This window comes from Schistocerca serialis, chromosome 4 (assembly GCF_023864345.2).
Source record: "Schistocerca serialis cubense isolate TAMUIC-IGC-003099 chromosome 4, iqSchSeri2.2, whole genome shotgun sequence".
NCBI classification, from domain to species: domain Eukaryota; kingdom Metazoa; phylum Arthropoda; class Insecta; order Orthoptera; family Acrididae; genus Schistocerca; species Schistocerca serialis.
Genome location: NC_064641.1, coordinates 902260320 through 902279899, shown reverse-complemented (window position 1 = coordinate 902279899; position 19580 = coordinate 902260320). Strand labels below are relative to the sequence as shown.

The 19580-nt window shown below is 42.7% G+C and overlaps 1 protein-coding gene across 1 annotated transcript in view; it reads right to left on the bottom strand.

Moving 5' to 3' along the window:
* LOC126474837 (arylsulfatase B-like) overlaps nt 1–525 on the bottom strand; it is a 111882-nt gene extending 111357 nt beyond the window's left edge. Inside the window, exon 1 of the mRNA XM_050102314.1 lies at nt 403–525. Coding sequence (XP_049958271.1) covers nt 403–525 — 123 coding nt within the window. The remainder of the gene's footprint in view (nt 1–402) is intronic.
* Between the last annotated feature and the right edge of the window lie 19055 nt (nt 526–19580).

The following is a 19580-nucleotide window of genomic DNA, read 5'->3' as shown; positions in this document are numbered from 1 at the left end:
AACAGGTCTGCCGAGTGCTGTTGGCAAGCGGGACGCACTCATCCCTCGTGCAGCAAACTGAGGAGCTGCTTGGTTGAGAAGTAGCGGTTCCGGTCTCGTAAACTGACAAACAGCCGGTAGAGCGGTGTGCTGACCAAATGCTCCTCCGTATCTGCCTCCAGTGCCGCCTGTGGGCTGAGGATGACACGGCGGCCGGTCAGTGCCGATGGGCCTTCATGGCCTGTTGGGTCGGAGTTTAGTTTTTTAAAGGACATGAATTAGTGGTATAGTTTCATAAGACCTAAGTTTCCGGAATTTTCTTCTTTTTTAAATTACCATACACTCCTAATTGTAATAATAGTAGTGTTCAAGTAACTATTTGTTGTTATGTCTAAATGCATAATATTTCAGCGCCCCTCTTACCAGATCATCCGCCAGGATGAAAATAATGTTTGGCGGTGCTGTGGTCTGGACGTGGACGATTGCAGCATGTACTACAAGCAAAACTGGCAGCAGGAGATACGACGTGAACCACGCTCTTGCCATGATTAACCGCTTTCGGAGAGTTGGTCAGCTCCTGGTAATGCACTACCTGAAACAGTGTAACAATGAATGTTACTATGAAAACTTCATACTCCCACATCGTATGAATATTTCATGGGGTGATGGCTCTATGGCTCGTTTCAGCTTTGAGACCAAACTTACATGAACTTTATTTGTTAATTACAGGCACAGACCATTCGCTGGAGTGCACAGGACTGCATTGAGACGTACTAATTTAGAAACTGCAGCCTACTGAAGCAACTGAAATCAATAAAATGTAAAAGTTAGGTGCACTGACTGTAGGAACGTAATTAGAGTAAATGAATATGGTTTTCAAATCTGTAAAACCTGATTTGGACCGTTTTTATTTGTAAATTGATGTCAATAAGCCTGTTCATTATCACTTAACACCTTGCTCTGAAGAGATTAAACTTAAAGAGAAATCTTTCCTTCAGACACACATATTGGTAGTGTTACGTTAACTATAACATCAAGTTTACACTCCTAGGTGTTGACAAGGTGGCAATCACAATGCATGCTCTGAGATGGCAGGTACTGATTGTTGACTATGTTGCAGCAAACCAGCTGAGCAGTATTTCGTATTTCCTGGCACTGATTCTGACTGGTAATAATTGTTTACGTTTAGCTAGTTCAGGTACCTCATGGAAACAATCAGATTATTTGTTATCAACTTTCATTGCCCATGAGGAATATTCTGACGTTACATACGAGTACAAATACACTTGCCAGAAATTATTTCTTCCAAAAGAGCTCTAGAGCCATGCCTATTTTACCAATATATCACGCAGAATACGATAAAACTTATTAACGTCTTTGGTCATATGTCTAAGGACCATTATTCTTCATTTAGAATATAAATTCTTTGTCTGAAGCTCCATTTTCGCATTTGTTTTGTGCTCTGCCAAATGTTTCCCGATTTTCTTGAGTTTCACCACAGTAAACATATCAATTATTGATGTATCTTGGGTTTTCTTTTTCTTTTCTTTGTATTATGGCAGAATTCTCTCTCATACAATACACCACTTCCTCAGAACTGAAAAGCACATGTATTAGTCGTAGAAATATAATCCATACATGTATTCCTTACCTTACTTTCAGTCTTACACAGTTGTCGTCAGAAAACTAACAGAACGGTGGTAACATTTGCTGCTGTGCACAACATGAGACGCAACAAACCCAGCCCCTTTTACTGGGCAGAACCCGCCGGCATGCACCCCTTGACATTCCGTAAATTATGGACGATAGTATTTGTGCTGGTAGCTTCAATTCACGGTCAGTTCCACCAAACAACGTCAGGAAAATCGAGAAAGGAGAAAATGGAAGCGTTTGAGATTTGATGATATTGCAGGTAACTGAAAAATAAGTGGACCGATAGGAAATGAGGAAGCTCCTCACGGAATCGGCGAGGAAAGGAATACTTGATAATCACTCACTATAAGGAAGGTATAGGATCATAGGATATATGTTGAGACATCAGGGAATAACTTCCATGGTTCAAGAGGAAGGTGTAGGCAGTAAGGATTGTAGGTCAAGAGAGTGAATGAAATACCTACTACAAATAAATGCTGATATTGGATAGTAAGTGGTATCTGAGGTAAAGAGATTGACTTAAGAAGGAAAATTTTGGATGATTGCATCAGAAGACTGGTGAAGTTTCCTACCAACTACGCCCTACGGAAGAAATGCTAGTGGTACCTCAGAATAATTAATGTTCTTCCTGCACATGACGTTCAGACAGCATTCCTTCGTGAAACACGCAGTTACGAATGTATCATTTAAAGATGTACGATTTTTCACATTATCTGAGGAGCTTTTTTTATTCGACGTCGAGGCTGAACTACTTCACTCAATTCCTTACTTCGATTCCTTTCGGGATTATGTCATCTGTATTTGAGGATGATTCGTCGATATACACAATAGATTTATTTCTCACTGGCTAGTCTCTTTCTTCTTTCGACAGCCTCAGTGCTGAGTTTATCTCTCTGCGGGAGAAGTGTTTGTCCTGTAAATATACTCCACAGCTGCTCAAGTGGAATAAACGCAACCGGATACAGTTACTACAGACGTAGATAACGGCACCTACTGCTCCCTCAATCGCACCACTGTCAGTTTCTGTGCCATGTTGTGCGGTACTTATATTTGACAACTGACTTACGGTTTCTGAGCCTGTACTGAAGGAACACGCTTAGAAATTAGTGTAGGTCAGCTGAGCGTACCCAGTAACGCGGTTGTGTTCGAAATACCCATTTTTCTGCACTGTTCTCTCAGTATCGAGAGATTATATTTTTGGGACAAGGCGCTAAACAATTTCAGAATACACTACCAAATGAGTCTCGCTAACACAACGATTATTCGATCGATATTTGTAGTCGACTTTTCGAACGCTCGTTCGTGTCCTGACGGGGTACGAAATTTTAAACACCAATATCTGGCACTAGGATTCTGATTAGGTCTCAGACGTGTCCGGCCATGGAGTGAGGACGTGTAAAGTTGTTGATGATGATCCATCCATTGATCGAATCCAGTCAGTTAGGCAGCTCCTCTAGCCATGCAAGTGAAAGACTTTTAAACATTTTAAACGTTTTTCAGAATGAATTTTCTTTCTGCAGCGGAGTGTGCGCTAATTTAAACCTTCCTGGCGGATTAAGACTGTGTCCCGGACAAGGACTCGAAACTGTGATCGATCCCTTACGCATGCTACTCACGCACAATTTGCAGTCTCCTCCCACAGTTTTATCTCCTCCAGTACCTCATCCCCTATCCAAAGTTCGTACGTCTGCCATACTCTTTTAATATGCCTGCAAGTTTCTTTCAAAGTGTAATTTTAAACACGCACTTGTATAACTGACAGCACAAATTACAGTGGCACACATTTCCCATCCATATCATTTCCTTTTTAACCCTCGTAATTCTACTAGTGAACCGCAGTCTGACATTTGTTTTCCTCACTATGATATATACAAGAGCGTTACAGTTACAATAGTTTTCTACTTACCGCCGCGAATATTTCAGTGTGGCCCCTCATTCCAGCCGTTTTCATTAGTAAATTAATAAACTATTTATTTATTTTGGCACAGTCTCAGAATATTATAGAAACGATAGGATAACTGGAAGTGAAGATTCGTTATCCCTTGAAGTAGACAAGAAATAAAATTCCACCGTTGGAGAAACTGATTTCTGCGCGAGACTGTCTAGGGAACTAATCATAAGCGTTGGTGTAAAGAAGCTACGGAGGCCCCACAGATATAATTGAAAACTTTAAGGAATTCCTCAGATCACTGACACATATGTTTCCCATTTATGTCGCTGTCAGTGGAAACGACTTAAATCATCTAACATTCGACTGCGACAGTGTCAATTTTGAGTGTGAGAAAGCAATAATAACAGCTGAATAAAATCCAGCCCTGTCAGTGGTTTATATTGCCACAACGCTTTTTTTTTTTCTGAGTGATTCCACGTCTCACAGTTTCATTTTAACATTGGAGCATGCCTTGTTCTTGGAGGTCAGATGGTTATTTAATATGGATAACATCTGGTGATAAACTCAGAATATTTGAAATAAATTACTACTTTGATTAATGTTGAAAATGAGGCGATAGACTATACCTACAAACCACATATGATTGTCAGTGAGATGTTCCGACCGAAATAAAGTATAAAGTGTACTGCAGCTTGAAGTTCCAAATTCCCAAAAGATATCAAATGCATTTAAGTGTAATATATGTAAAAATCCGTACCTTCTTCGTTGTTTCAATAAGAAACTAACAGAATGACCAAAATAATTTAGAATGTCATTTACATTTAATTCAAACACATACAACGCTATAAGGTTTTCTGTGATACACAATGAGGTGGCAAAAGTCCTAATAATGTACCAGACGTCTTTTTACCCAAGGTAGTGCAGCAAATCGACGTGGCATGTACTCAACAGGTCGTTCCAGAAACTCGACGTGGCATGAATTGTTCTGAGCATTCTTCAAACAAACCACGAACAGCAGTGGAGGGGAGATATAACATCGGTGTTTGGGAACATGAAGTCGATGAATGACTGCAAATGTTCAAAATGTTCAAATTTGTGTGAAACCTTATGGGACATAACTGCTAAGGCCATCAGTCCCTAAGCTCACACACTACTTTACATAAATTATCCTAAGGACAAACAGACACGCCCATGCCCGAGGGAGAACTCGAACCTCCGCCGGGATCAGCCGCTCAGTCCATGACTGCAGCGCCTGCGACCGCTCGCCTAATCCCGCGCGGCGACTGCAAATGATCTCGAAGGAGCCGAACGTAACTATTTCCAGTCAATGGCCGATTCAGTTGGACGAAAGGACCAGTCCACTCAATGTAAACACAGCTCACATCATTATGGAGCCACCACCAACCTGCACAGCGCTTTGTTCAAAACTTGGGTCCATGGCTTCGTGAGGTGTTCGCCAAATACGGACCCTATCATCAGCTGTTACCTACAGAAATCGGGGCTTATCTGACAAGGCCACGGTTTTATAGTCTTCTAGGGTCCAATGTATATGGTCAAGGCATAGAGGACGCGCTGCATGCGATGTCGTGCTATCAGCAAAGGCACTCGCTTCGGTAGTCAGCTGCCGAGGCCCATTAATGCCAAATTTCGCCGCAGTGTCCAACCGGATACGTTCTTCGTACGTTCAACATTCATTAATGCTGTTGTTTCACGCAGTGTTGCTTATCTGCTAGCACTGACGACTGCACTCTAACACCGCTGATCTAGGTCGTGAAGGCCATAGGCCACTGCATTCTCCGTCGGTATTGTCTGAAATTTGGTATGATTTCCGAAACGGAATGCTCCATGCATCTGGCCCCAACTACCATTCCACGATCAAACTCTGTTACTTTCAGTCGTGCTGCCAAAATCATGTGGCAAATCTTTTCACATGTATCATCTGAGTACAAATGACAAGTCCGCTAATGCTCTGCCCTGTTATGCCTCGCGTAATACCGCCATTTGTATATGTACATATCGCTATCCCACGACATTTGTCAACTAAGTATTTGTATGACACATGTATTCACAACGGTATCTCAAGTGGTAATGGAATCGGTTCTCTGGTACATGAAATGTTCGTGGCTTATCTACAATGATTAGCAACACTGGTTCTCGTCTTGTATTACACTCCTCAGTCAGAATCTTGCCATGTTTAATCTCCTGAGAACACGATTTCTCTCGATGCACTTTTCCCCGCCATCTGTATGCGACGTGTAAGCTCCAGGCTCTAGAGCGCCTACAGTCCGCCTGAAGACGGATGTAGCTCTTAATTGTTGTTGTGGTCTTCAGTCCTGAGGCTGGTTTGTTGCAGCTCTCCATGCTACTCTACCCTGTGCAAGCTTCTTCATCTCCCAGTACTTACTGCAACCTACATCCTTCTGAATCTGCTTATTATATTAATTTCTTGGTCTCCCTCTACGATTTTTACCCTCCACTCTGACCTCCAATGCTAAATTTGTGATCCCTTGATGCCTCAGAACATGTCCTACCAACCGGTCCCTTCTTCTTGTCAACTTGTGCCACAAACTCCTCCCCAATTATGTTCCATACCTCCTCATTAGTTATGTGATATACCCATCTAATCTTCACCATTCTTCTGTAGCACCACATTTCGAAAGCTTCTATTCTCTTCTTGTCCACCGAGCGAGGTGGCGCAGTGGTTAGCACACTGGACTCGCATTCGGGAGGACGACGGTTCAATCCCGTCTCCGGCCGTCCTGATTTAGGTTTTCCGTGATTTCCCTAAATCGTTTCATGCAAATGCCGGGATGGTTCCTTTGAAAGGGCACGGCCGATATCCTTCCCAATCCTTCCCTAACCCGAGCTTGCGCTCCGTCTCTAATGACCTCGTTGTCGACGGGACGTTAAACACTAACCACCATCACCATCTTCTTGTCCAAACTATTTATTGTCCATGTTTCACTTCCATACATGGCTACACTCCATACAAATACTTTTCGAAACGACTTCCTGACACTTAAATCTATACTCGATGTTAACAAATTTCTCTTCTTCAGAAACGCTTTCCTTGCCATTGCCAGTCTCGTCTTATATCTTCTCTACTTCGACTATCATCAACTATTTTGATCCTCAAATAGCAAAACTCCTTTACTACTTTGTCCTCTTTTCCTAATCTGATTCCCTCAGCCCACCCGACTTAATTCGACTACATTCCATTATCCTCGTTTTGATTTGGTTGATGTTCATCTTATATCCTCCTTTCAAGACACTGTCCATTCCATTCAACTGCTCTTCAAAGTCCTTTGTTGTGTCTGGCAGAATTACAATGTCATTGGCGAACCTCAAAGTTTTTATTTCTTCTCCATGGATTTTAAGGGGCTCCGGAACGCCCTATACTTGCAATGTTAAAATAACGCTTATAAATTACATCTTTCCTCACAAAGTATTTGAGGTAGTAAGTTGAACTTTTTACTGATTATTTATTGGAATATGGGCTACAACTTAACACAGGGATTTTACAAAATTTTAGTTCAGTTATTAAAGATGATTTTTTTCAATTGTAATGAAAATTCACAAATTTTTTTAGCAATTTTTTATTTATCTATTCAAAAATATACAGTTTTTTGAAAAAGGCTGTGTTAAATTATGCAGATGGTACTGTGTAACATTTACTGAAAGTTTGAAACAAATATGTTTGGAAGATCCTTAGAAAACATGTAATTAGTATGAGAAAATAAAAGTTTTGGGAATCGAGCGACAAAGATTGGATTAACTTTTTAGTGCATTCCAGGTCCATAGGATGGATTATCTTCATCCTCGGCAAACTCCTCTTCCAGCTTCCTCTTGTTCCTCCTCCTGTTTACTCTTGCTTGTATTTCTACACTCTTTACAGCCCGGTCTGCAGCCCGAAGGCGTTCCTTGTCTAAAGCAAGCATCGCTCGTTGTTGTGTTCGTAGATTTTGCTACCATTTTCTTCAGTTGCAGTTACTGCAACACTGTTCCAAAAGGTGGTCATGTATGAACACCTATCACATTTCAGTTGTATTTCACTAGCAAGTCCTACGTGCTTTATTATGGAGAGTTCCAGACTAACTTCACTACAATGAATACATCTTACACAGTTTGAAAAAAATTCCTTTGAGAACCGACATATCAAATATTTCATTCACATCCGATTCGCCCATAAAACATTCATAGTTTTCACTCATTGAACCAAGCTTCTTCTGTGAAGTATTTTCTTTCCCACTTTGACTGCTATGGGCAGGTGTACTTGAGAGGTTAGGTTCACTCACTTGGTTATCGTCTTTATTGTTTACAGTAATAACACATACCTTTGGCTTTCCAACATTCCTCCTTTTCTTAAAAGCCTTCAGAGGATTTCTAATAACTTTACTTTTACGCATTATTATACTTCAACAAAACAGAGACTCAAGAAACAGAATTAATTACGAATATTTTCGAGATAACGACAGAGTAAATAAACATGAAACAATCGACAATCACACCAGCGATATATATTGAACCATGACAGGTTAGCCACAACACATACTTTATCTCACATCACTAAAATCTACCTGATGAACACGGACGTTAATAATAACACCATTTGACAGCAGTTTAACAGCGCCACAGTGGATCACGCCCATGTAGAACACATTTCAAAAAAAATTTAAAAATAGTTGTAGTCTTCGGAATTGAATAAATTATATATCTATTAAAAGGTAATAGTCTGCAGATTCAGAAAACGCAGAAAAGTAAAAATTGAACTTTTCATGATTTTGAGCCTTTCCGGAGCCCTTTAATACCTACTCCGAATTTTTCTATTATTTCCTTTACTGCTTGCTCAATATAAAGATTGAATAACATCGGGGAGCGGCTACAGCCCTGTCTCACTCCCTTCCCAACCACTGGTTGCCTTTCATGCCCCTTGATTCTTATAACTGCCATCTAGTTTCTGTACATAATGTAAATAGCCTTTCGCTCCCTGTATTTTACCCCTGCCACCTGTCTACAAATGCTTGAAACGTGGGTTTGCCTTTCCTTAATCTTTCTTCTAGAATAAGTCGTAAGATCAGCATTGCCTAACGCGTTCCAATATTTCTACAGAATCGAAACTGATCTTCACCGAGTTCGGCTTCTACCAGTTTTTCCATTCGTCGGTAAAGAATTAGTGTTAGTATTTTGCAGCTGTTACTTATTCAAGTGATAGTTCGGTAATTTTCACATCTGTCAACACCTGCTTTCTTTGGGATTGGAATTATTATATACTTCTTGAAGTCTGAGGGTATTTCTCCTTTCTCATACATCTTGCTCACCAGATGGTAGAGTTTTCTCAAGACTGGCTCTCCCAAGGCCGTCAGTAGTTCTAATGGAATGTTCCTAGAATGAAATTTTCACTCTACAGCGGAGTGTGCGCTGAAATGAAACTTCCTGGCAGAATAAAACAGTGTGCTGGACCGAGACTCGAACTCGGGGCCTTTGCCTTTCGCGGACAAGTGCTCTACTAACTGAACTACCCGGACACGACCCACGCCCCGTCCTCACAGCTTTACTTCTGCCAGTACCTCGTCTCCTACCTTCCAAATTTTACAGAAGCTCTCCTGCGAACCTTGCAGAACTAGCACTCCCGAAAGAAAGGATATTGCGGAAACATGGCTTAGCCACAGACTGGGGGATGTTTCTAGAATGAAATTTTCACTCTACAGCGGAGTATGCGCTGATATGAAACTTCCTGGCAGATTAAAACTGTGTGCCGGAGCGAGACTCGAACTCGGGACCTTTGCCTTTCACGGACAAGTGCTCTACCAACTGAGCTACCCGGACACTACTCACGCCCCTTCCTCAGAGCTTTACTTCTGCCAGTACCTCGTCTCCAACCTTCCAAACTTTACAGAAACACTCCTGCGAACCTTACCGAACTAGCACCCCCATGCTGTGGCTAAGCCATGTCTCCGCAATATCCTTTCCTTCAGGAGTGATAGTTCTGCAAGGTTCGCAGGAGAGCTTCAGTAAAGTTTGGAAGGTAGGAGACGAGGTACTGGCAGCTTCCTGCTTTCCCTTCTTTGCTTTGAACTGTGTTTCCATCTGAGTTCTTGATATTCGTAAAGTGGTTCTCTTTTCTCCAAAGGTCTCTTTAATTCTCCTGTAGGCAGTATCTATCTTACCCCTGGTGAGATAAGCCTCTACATCCTTGCATTTGCCCTCGAGCCATCCCTGCTTAGCCATTTTGCACTTCCTGTCGATCTCATTTGCCTGCTTCATCTACTGCATTTTTATATTTTCTCCTTTCGTCAGTTAAATTCAACATTTCTTCGTTTACCCAAGGATTTCTACTAGCCCTCGTCTCTTTACCTACTTGATCCTCTGCTGCCTTCACTACTACATCCCTCAGAGCTGTTAATAGCTCCATTTTCAACCCAGGCCTACAAGAAAGACAGGCCGCGGCGAGTACTTCACGAAGGTAGGCCTGATTTCGCTCGCTAGCTCAATTCAGCAGACAAACTGCGTTTCTACATCTAATAACACGTAACTAGATATTACATACAAACGAGAAATGCAGTTTCTACTGGAATACGCTATTATGAAGTCTCACTGTAATTATTCCTGCAATAATCGGCTGTCCCATAGGCCTACTAATAATTTGTTACGGCTGTACTGGATTACAATAAAAATACAATCAAGCCAAAACGATTATCAGTTGCAAAAGGCATCACCTCTAGTAGGAAATGAGGACTATTAAGCAGAAGAGACCAAATGTTATAAACAAGCCTTTATAACATATAGTTGGAGTATTGATCATAATTTTGTTGTAGTTCTGTTAATCAGTAAGACTTCATAATAGCAGATTCTAGTACCAGGTGCAATTCTCGTTAATGCGTACACACCCAGGTGCGAGTTAACGGTCTTAGAAACGCATTCTGTGTGCTTAGCTGAACTGATCCAGCGAGTTCAGCCCTACCTTCGTGACGCAATTGCCGCGGCCTGTCTTTCACGTAGGCCTCGATTTGCATCAGAGTAATGAGTAGTGAGCAGCCTAACAAACTGCACACAGTTGCAAAAAGTCACAGCACATTAAGTACGGGGTGTTTCAAAAGGAATATACCTGTTTTAATACGTTGTTGCATTTACACTCATGCTCATAAATTAAGGATAATGCTGGTACATGGTGAAACAACACTCAGGTGGGTGGTTTGCGGGTTTAAATCACCTCGGGGTATGACCATGCGGTGCATTTGACCTGCGGTCGTCGCACGGTGGCGCTGGCAGCAGTCCACATATGCAGAGGTGTGTCGATGCATGTGAGAGTACGGTGTAGTGAGTGAGTAAGTTTGCAGACGTTTCCAGACGTGCAAATGGTGACTGTGTGTTGAAAATGGCTAAAAGAACACACATTGATGACGTTAAGAGGGGTAGAATACTAGGGTGACTGGAGGCTGGTCAAACACAGCAGATCGTAGCACGGGCCCTCAGTGTGCCACAAAGTGTGATCTCAGGATTATGGCAACGATTACAGCAGACAGGAAACTTGTCAAGGCGCTACAGTACGCGACGTCCACAGTGTACAACACCACAAGAAGACCGATATCTCACCATCAGTGGCCGCAGACGGCCACAGATTATTGCAGGTAGCCTCGCTCGGGACCGTACCGCAGCTACTGGAATAGTTGTTCCAGACAGTCTACAGACGACTGAACAGACGTGGTTTATAAGCCTGGAGACCTGCAAGGTGCATTCCACTCACCCATGGTCACAGCAGAGCCCGTAACGCCTGATTTCAAGAACACAGTAGATGGTCATTGGAACAGTGGACACAGGTTATGTTCATGGACGAGTCCAGGTATAGTCTGAACAGTGATCCTCGCCTGGTTTTCATCTGGCGTGAACCAGTAACCAGATTCCAACCCCTTAATGTCCATGAAAGGGACCTGTGTGGAGGTCGTGGTTTGATGGTGGGGGGTGGGATTATGACTGGTGCCAGTACACCCCTGCATGTCTTTGACAGAGGAACTGTAACAGGTCAGGTGTAGCGGGACCTCATTTTGCATCAGTATGTCCGCCTTTTCAGGGTTGCAGTGGCAGCCACCTTCCTCCTGACGGACGAAAACGCACGGCCTCACCGAGCTGCCATCATGGAGGAGCACCTTGAAACAGAAGATATCAGATGAATGTAGTGGCCTGCCCATTCTCCAGACTTAAACCCCATTGAGCAGGTCTGGGATGCTCTCGGTCGAAGTATCGCTGCATGTCTTCAAACCCCTAGCACACTTCAGGAGCTCCTACAGGCACTGGTGCAAGAATGGGAGGTTGTACCCCAGCAGCTGCTCGACCACCTGATCCACAGTATGCTAACCAGTTGTGCATGGTGATCGTATCCCATATTGATGTCGGCGTACATGCGCAGGAAACAGTGGCGTTTTGTAGAACATGTTTTTCAGGACGGTATTCTCAACTTGTCACCAATACCATGGACTTACAGATCTGTGTCGTTTGTTTTCCCTATGTGCCTATGCTATTAGCGCCAGTTTTGTGTAACGCCACGTTGTGTGGCACCACATTCTGCAATTATACTTAATTTATGAGCATGAGTGTATTTCATCCAACCTACAATTACAAATAGTACATCAAATGAAAGAGTAGCTCAAGTATTTTGATTTGTAAACTTGTCACAAGCTCTAAAGCCTACAGATTACGGTCTACTTTCCATCTTTGCAAACAAAATGTTGGTGCATCCGCATGACCATGAAGCTTTTCTGGATCGTGCCGTCTTCAGTGATGACAAAAGTGGATATATGAACACACATAATGTGTGTGTCTGGGGGTCACAAAATCCCCTCGAGATCGCACAGTTGAAACGAGACTTGCCTAAATTAAAAGCTCCTTGGGTCATTTTAGAGCGGAAAGTTTATGATCCTTTCTTTTTCTCTGCAGCAACTGTAGCTGGTGCTTCGTATCTTGATGCGTTACAACTATGGCTCTTTCTTTATACTGGAAGAAGCTGAACCACACAACTTTATTTGGGAGCCAGATGTTGTGCCGTCTCTGGCATGACACACTACACGATAGGTTGAAGAACGTTGGTTTCAAGGGGTGGCTGGATGAAAGAGTTTGTAACGCATGACCTCCACCGTCACCTGATCTGATGCCAAGCGATTTTTACCTTTGTGATTCATAAAGGATCGTGTGTACCTACCTGCGCTACAGGCAGTTGTACTGACTTCAGAAACGGGATTGAAACAGTTGTTGCAACAATGACCTCAGACATTGATGGGTGTATCGAGGTTTTGGAAGAACTAACCTATCAGCTCGATGTGTGACGAATAATGCTCACATTGAATATTTGTAAGGAAAACTATTTCAGTTGTTCTTTTAATTAATGTATTTTTATAATAATGTAAGCTGAATGTAATAAATGCTATGAAGCCTTAAAACCGCTATGTTCATTTTGAAACACCCTGTCTATTGCGAACTGGAATATAAATATGCGTTTCTGTAGTACTGATTAACGTTTATAGTTATTTCACGAAAGGGAGATGATGAACATTATTAAGTCACACGAGAAATGAAGTAAGAGGTCATTTAGACTTCTGAAGTTAGTAATTTAACTGCACACTAAATAATACTAAGCTGCTACACACTATTGCTGTTGTGCACAGTTTGCATCTCTGTTTGTGTTCACTTTATTCGTAAAAAATATTTGTCAAATTGAAGAATTCAGATTCCTATAAATGTACTAAAAAGAGGACTAAAATTGAGTCGTGCTTTTACTATAGAAATATGAAGAGAGGTAAGTAGAGCCTTGTCCATTACTCACAGCAACTATAGACCCATAGCGTTAAAGGAATTATAGATTTAAGAAGTCGCAAGCAGAGTGAGAGGGTCAAGAAAAGAAATAAATGTGTTTGTCCAACTAGCTCTTGTCGATCTGTAGAAAACTAATGGTCATATTGAAAAGCGTCAAAGCTTTTCATGTTTATAATTAATGGAGATAATTGCTTTTAAATTCAGTTATTAGTTTATTGTAATACATGAAGTGAGATGGAGGTGAATTACTGTGTCATTAAGCACCGGTAAAGGGCTATGATTCTTCTCTTTGCAAACTTGGTACACTTTGTGCATGAAAGGAATTCTTCTGATGCGTTCCTAGCTGGGAAACCCGGCGACCAGGTGGACACAGGTAGTGCGCCCACGGGCGAGCGGCGGTCGCGCGCCCATGTCGGCACGCTTCACAGCGAAAAACAGCTTTGCCACGATTCTAGGTAACACGGACAGAGCGGCGAGTTGAATAGCAACAGTACGACTTGGGTGTCCAAGAATCTCACGTAGCCCGGGGAATTTTGGTCGTTTCCCGCGAGCAGAACACCTGGGAACGTAGCGGTAATACTCAAAGGGAGAAGTCTTGGTTTATTTGTGTACTCTGTCTCACACAGAGTATGGCTCTTTTTTCCTCGCGGAATGCGACGGCAGGGAGGGAGGAAATTTTGAAAGGGACTTCTTCATTGGCAAGAATCTAACGTTGGCTTTGGAAAATAGTACGAGCTACGTAATTTGCGGAAGGGCGGAGACAAGACGCTGGAGGGGAGCGGCTATCTCTCTCCAGGTGCGAGGAGTGCACTAGTATTTGGGCATTCCGAATTTTGCTTCTGAGGTGGCAAGAGTTCACTCTTGACTGCTTCCGATAAGTGGCAACGACTCTCATATCGCTTGTCATGAAACAATGCACTTTGCATTTGTCGCAAACAGCATAGAGAGCAAAGTTTGTTAGATCCAAGTGGGCGAGATTCACTAACTGTGCGCATTATTAAGAGCTTAACTCAGGATCATTTTGATTTACTACATGTAAGATGACGGTGGTACTGTTAGAACAGATTTGAGCTCCTTTTAATGCAGTTCACGTAGGTTTGCACTTGCAGATGGACGCATACCATCGTCCAGTAATGATAACTTCCAGTACCAGGTTTCGGTCACTATTTTCAGCTTAGGGAATGTTAGACGCTACCAGCTACATCGCCGGCAGAGTCTTGATGCAGCCGCACGCAATCAGCCGACTCCACCGCCACACCGACCACGCTATGAACATGGTAACACAGAAAACGCCCTCCTTCCTAGCTGCGCATTCTTCTTTCGCTTTCTTCAATTTCTTTGCAATGTATTAGATGCTCATACAGACGCAAGGCACAGTAATCACCATTGGCCCGTTAAGAGAATCATATGTTCAGCTGTTTTTTTTTTTATTCCTACCTCATTTAATACACCAGGTCAACACGTATCGCGTAATTTATTTATATGTTAAATTAGAATGAAGTCATACAATGCTCATGTTAAAAGGCAAATACCAGGGCAGGCACCTTATACAATTCACTTTTTGTGAGCTCTTGGTGCCAATTCAATTCTATTTGTTGTTTTTTATTTGGTACTTTCTACAGTATCTGGCGACCAAAATTTTTTATTTTTGTTTGTCATTATTTGAATGATTTGTGAGTGATTGTTAAATGAATTTGATAAAATTTCTGTAATTATTGCATATACAGTTTAATGGAGTTTCACTGAATAAACCACTTATATGTTGAACAGCACTTCTCTCATTTCATTTATAGAATTTAAATAAAAATTCACACCTCTTTCTCCCTCCCACACGAGGTATCATGCAATATCAAGAACGGTTCAAGTGGCAAACAATGGCAATACACTGAAATAGAAGTATGCCAAATGCATTAAGATACACACAGTACCGATAAACTCACCTTCTTCTGGGACTCACAATAAATAAATGTCGTTTTAAGTACTCCGCTGTTCACTGAACCACCTACCGACAATTTTATAACAAGTCAGATGAAACTAAAAAATAATATTCGCCAATGAAAAGCTATGAGCTCATATTAGCTCAGATGATAGCAGATAAGAGATAATATAAACGAAAAGTCGAGACAAGTGGCTAATGAAATCTGTCGACCCATTGATTACACGGAGAAGTTTTCAAATTGCCGTCAGCGAGAGATAAGAAACAAATTACACTCACCAAAAACAGTTAAGCATATTTCCAAATTACCGATCGATAGTCGCTATGGACATTCTTGCTGTGTTTATATAGGAATGTGGTTGTGTACATAATGCGAACTCGTTGCCACTCTGCCTCATCCGGAGCCGTGCAATCACGACTTGTAAACATATACAGTACACCAGAGCTGAGTACTTATGAATGCAAAGTGGTCCGTGTGCCTCGCAGTGCAGCAGAATTCCACGGAACAGGCTCTCCATAGCAGACTGTATCAAAATCATCACACTCATGGGACAAAACATGAGACAAGGTGAAGTTGCGAACATTGTTCACTTTAATCAAAGCGTTGTCTCCAGACGGTGGAAAACGTTCCAGGAAGCGCATAAATAGAGTATCGACATTGTGAAGGACGTCCACGCAACACTACAGCAGCTCAGGACCGGTATGTAAAGATATCTGCACGGAGACACCCTTCAAAGACAACGAGAAGCCATAGGCGTTACCGTAAGCGACAGATGCACAAGTATGAAATCGAAATTTGGTTGCAATAATTACGCGTCTGCTGTCTGAAACTGATAGACGATGTTTTATTCAAAATATTCTGCGTTGTTATTTATACATTTCTCCCATCTCTCCGGAAAGCTATGAATGCCACGCCAAAAAGCTGTTCTTCTTTTGAAGCGAACCAGTCAACGAGCCATTTTCGTACATTTTCATACGGATTGAAGCGGAGTTCAGCAAGAGCGTGTCCCATTGATGCAAATAGATGACCCCAGGACGGAGTAGAGTCTGGACAATAGGCTGCATGCACTAGCATTTCCCAACTGAACGCCTCTGTCGTTTCCCTAACCTGTTTTGCTGCGTGTGATGATGCGTTAGCATGGAGCCATATGACTTTGTGTTGCCTTTTTCCATATTCCGGTCGTTTTTCACGTAACGCCCTGTCTATATCGATCATTTGCTATTGGTAGCGATCAGTGTTAACTGTTTCATCAGATTTTAGCAGTACTTTATAGATGACACACTTCTGCTCCCACCAAACACAGAGCATTGTCTTACAGTGGATGTCGATGGTTTTCCTGGATTCACCCATGATTCACGACGCTTAGGAGTCCCAAAAATATCCATTTTTCATCGTCTGTCACTATTCGATGGAGAAACGACTTTCTTTTGCATCTGGCGTGCAGCATTTCATAAGTGGTGTTTCAGTTTGCTTGCTGTCTTTCATTCAGTTGATGTGAAACCCATTGGCCCACCCTCTGCACCTTTCCGATACCCTTCAGCCGAAAAGGAATCACATTCAATTATTCTGCGAGTTCCTGTTGAGTTTGATTATTATCTTCATCCAGTAATAACAGCAATTCGTTGTCTTCGAACTTTTTCGGTGACTTCCCGCGTTCGTTGTTTCTCACGTCATAATCACCACTGTTGAATGTTTTGAACCACTTGAAACATGTTCACCGAAAGCTTCGACAAGCATTCGATTTCTTCAAACGATAACAGAAAAACAATGCTCTCTGAAAATCGTAGTTCGTAGACACAAAACTCGACGTGTTGACGGGTTTGAAACATATATCGATGTATGGAATTTGGGTTACTGTGTGCTATCATTCGTCGTCAGCTGTTACAGGAAGCAGATGGCGCTGCATACGCTGTCTCATGCGCCCTGCACTGACGGCTAGCACCATCTATAGGGATATTCCGGTTTATACTTCTACACCTGATGTTATGGTAAGTAACAGGTCTTAAACGTAACGCGCTGAGAAGTAGTAATAAGGGTGCAAGGTTTAAACGAGTAGTTAAAGAGGTATGGTGAGGAGGAATTTCGGCTTGCCAAACATGCCTTAAACCTCCTGAGCACCAAATAGTGCAGATTACGGTTCGCGCTTAGTCGGTGCCACGACGTCGTTGCACACTTCAAAGATCAACTTTACTTAACTTGAGCCACCACAACACGGCTGGAAGAGGCACCAGACTGCCAACCAACCCACACGCTGAGGAAGTCGCCACGGGAAAAAGCAAACACGCCTCTTCTCCGAACCCAGGGAATAGAAAGGCTTCGTCTGCCGCCAGAGCTACCCTACCAACAAACTTAAAAAGGGAACAATAATGTGCGGAACTAAGGCTACAGACGAGAATGCCTAAGATGTGGGAAATCTGAACTAATCGCACAAGCACCTACTGATACAATTTACAAGTTTACTCTCCTTAAAATTACTGTTGTAGAGAAGTGAAAATATCGGGGCCTGCTGATGTAACAACACAATCATACTCATCTACAAAGATTACATTGCGCCCCTCGCAGATTACATTATATGCTACAATTTAATTCCGTCCTTGGAACTTATAACAGGGAATACTCGAACACTTGCACGGATCTTGGCCTAGGGCACAAATTGAGATCAGTAACACTCAGTCACTTGTGTTCACGTTAAAACAACAGATCCAATTCCACATAACACGGACGTGCCCTTACAGTGTCAAAAATTATACGAGGGTAATCCCAAAAGTAAGGTCCCCTATTTTTTTATAAGTACATAGACCTGTTTATTTCTACAATGGTTTACATCAGTTTACAGCTTGAACATTTAGCTATTTTTCGACATAATCACCATTTCTGTCGATGCATTTTTGTAGACGCTGTAGCAGTTTTTGTATGCCCATGTCATACCAGTTTGCGGCAATGCTGCTCAGGAAGTGATGAACCTCTTCTTTCACCTCGTAGTCGGAGCTGAATCGCTTTCCGGCCAAATGTTCTTTTAACCTGGGGAACAGGTGACAGTCACTGGGCGCCAAGTCGGGGCTAATGGGTGTGTGGGTGATTATGTTCCACTGGGACTGTTGCAGGAGAGCAACGGTTTGCCGAGCGGTGTGCGGGAGAGCGTTGTCACGGAGAGTGTGTACACCCTTGCTCAACATTCCCCTTCTCCGGTTCTGAATTGCCCGTTTGAGTTTTTTCAGATTCTCACAGCATCTGTCAGCGTTAACTGTGGTCCCAGCGATGGAATGGCGTGGAGCCTGTACTTTTAAATCGCGATGCAGTTTCTGTTTCGCATCATGAATGTCAGGGTGTGAATTATACAGTAAATGGGCAGCTACGCACTGGATACCATCTATTGGACTCCCAGGACAGGCTCTATCTGGTGACCATAGCTACGTTAGTGTCTTGGAGAAAAGTCGGCATGGAACCTGTAGTATATAATCGCTATAGTAAATGGGCAGTAGTGCATCGGCTATAAGATACTGGACTCCCAAGAGACGTTCCATGCCGTGAACGTACTCGCATTAGCCTCTTGGAGAGAAGTCGGCAAGGGGCCTGTAGTTTTTAATAACTATGCAATTTCTGTGTCGCATTGTAAATGAGAGGGTGCCAGGGTTACAGTAAACGGGTGTGGTGCATTGTAAACAAGCTACTGGACTCCCATGAGAGGTACCATGCGGTGGCCGTAGCCGCATTATTCTCTTGGAGAGAAGTCGAAATTTCCGTATTGCATCGTAATTTAATTAAGCGAGGGTTACAGTAATCAGGCAATGGTGCATCGGATACAACCTTCTCGACTACAGGAGGGGGTTTCATGTGGTGACCGCGCCCAAAGGTAGTCCCTTTGAGAAAAGTGGACATGGAGGTTGTAGAATTCAGTCGCGACCCTACAGGTATATCTGTGTTGCATTGACAATGTGGGGGTGCAAGGGTTACAGTAAATGGGCAGTGGTACATCAGGTATAAAATACGGGGCTCCCAGGAGCAGATCCACTCAGGGACTGTAGCGACGTTAACTTCTTGTACGGAAGTCGGCATGGAGTCTGTAGTATTCAATAGCAATGTAATTTACGTGTTGCAGCACAATGTGAGGGTCCGGGAGTTTCGTAAACGGGCAGTGGTACATCGGATACAAGCTACTGAACTTCCAGGAGAGGTTCCATGTAGTTACTGTAGCCGTGTTAGTCTCTTCGAGAGAAGTCGGCATGATGCCAGCAGTATTCAATCGACAGGCAACTTCTGTGTCACTTCGACAATGTGAGCGTTCGAAGGCTACTGTAAATGGGCAGCGATACATC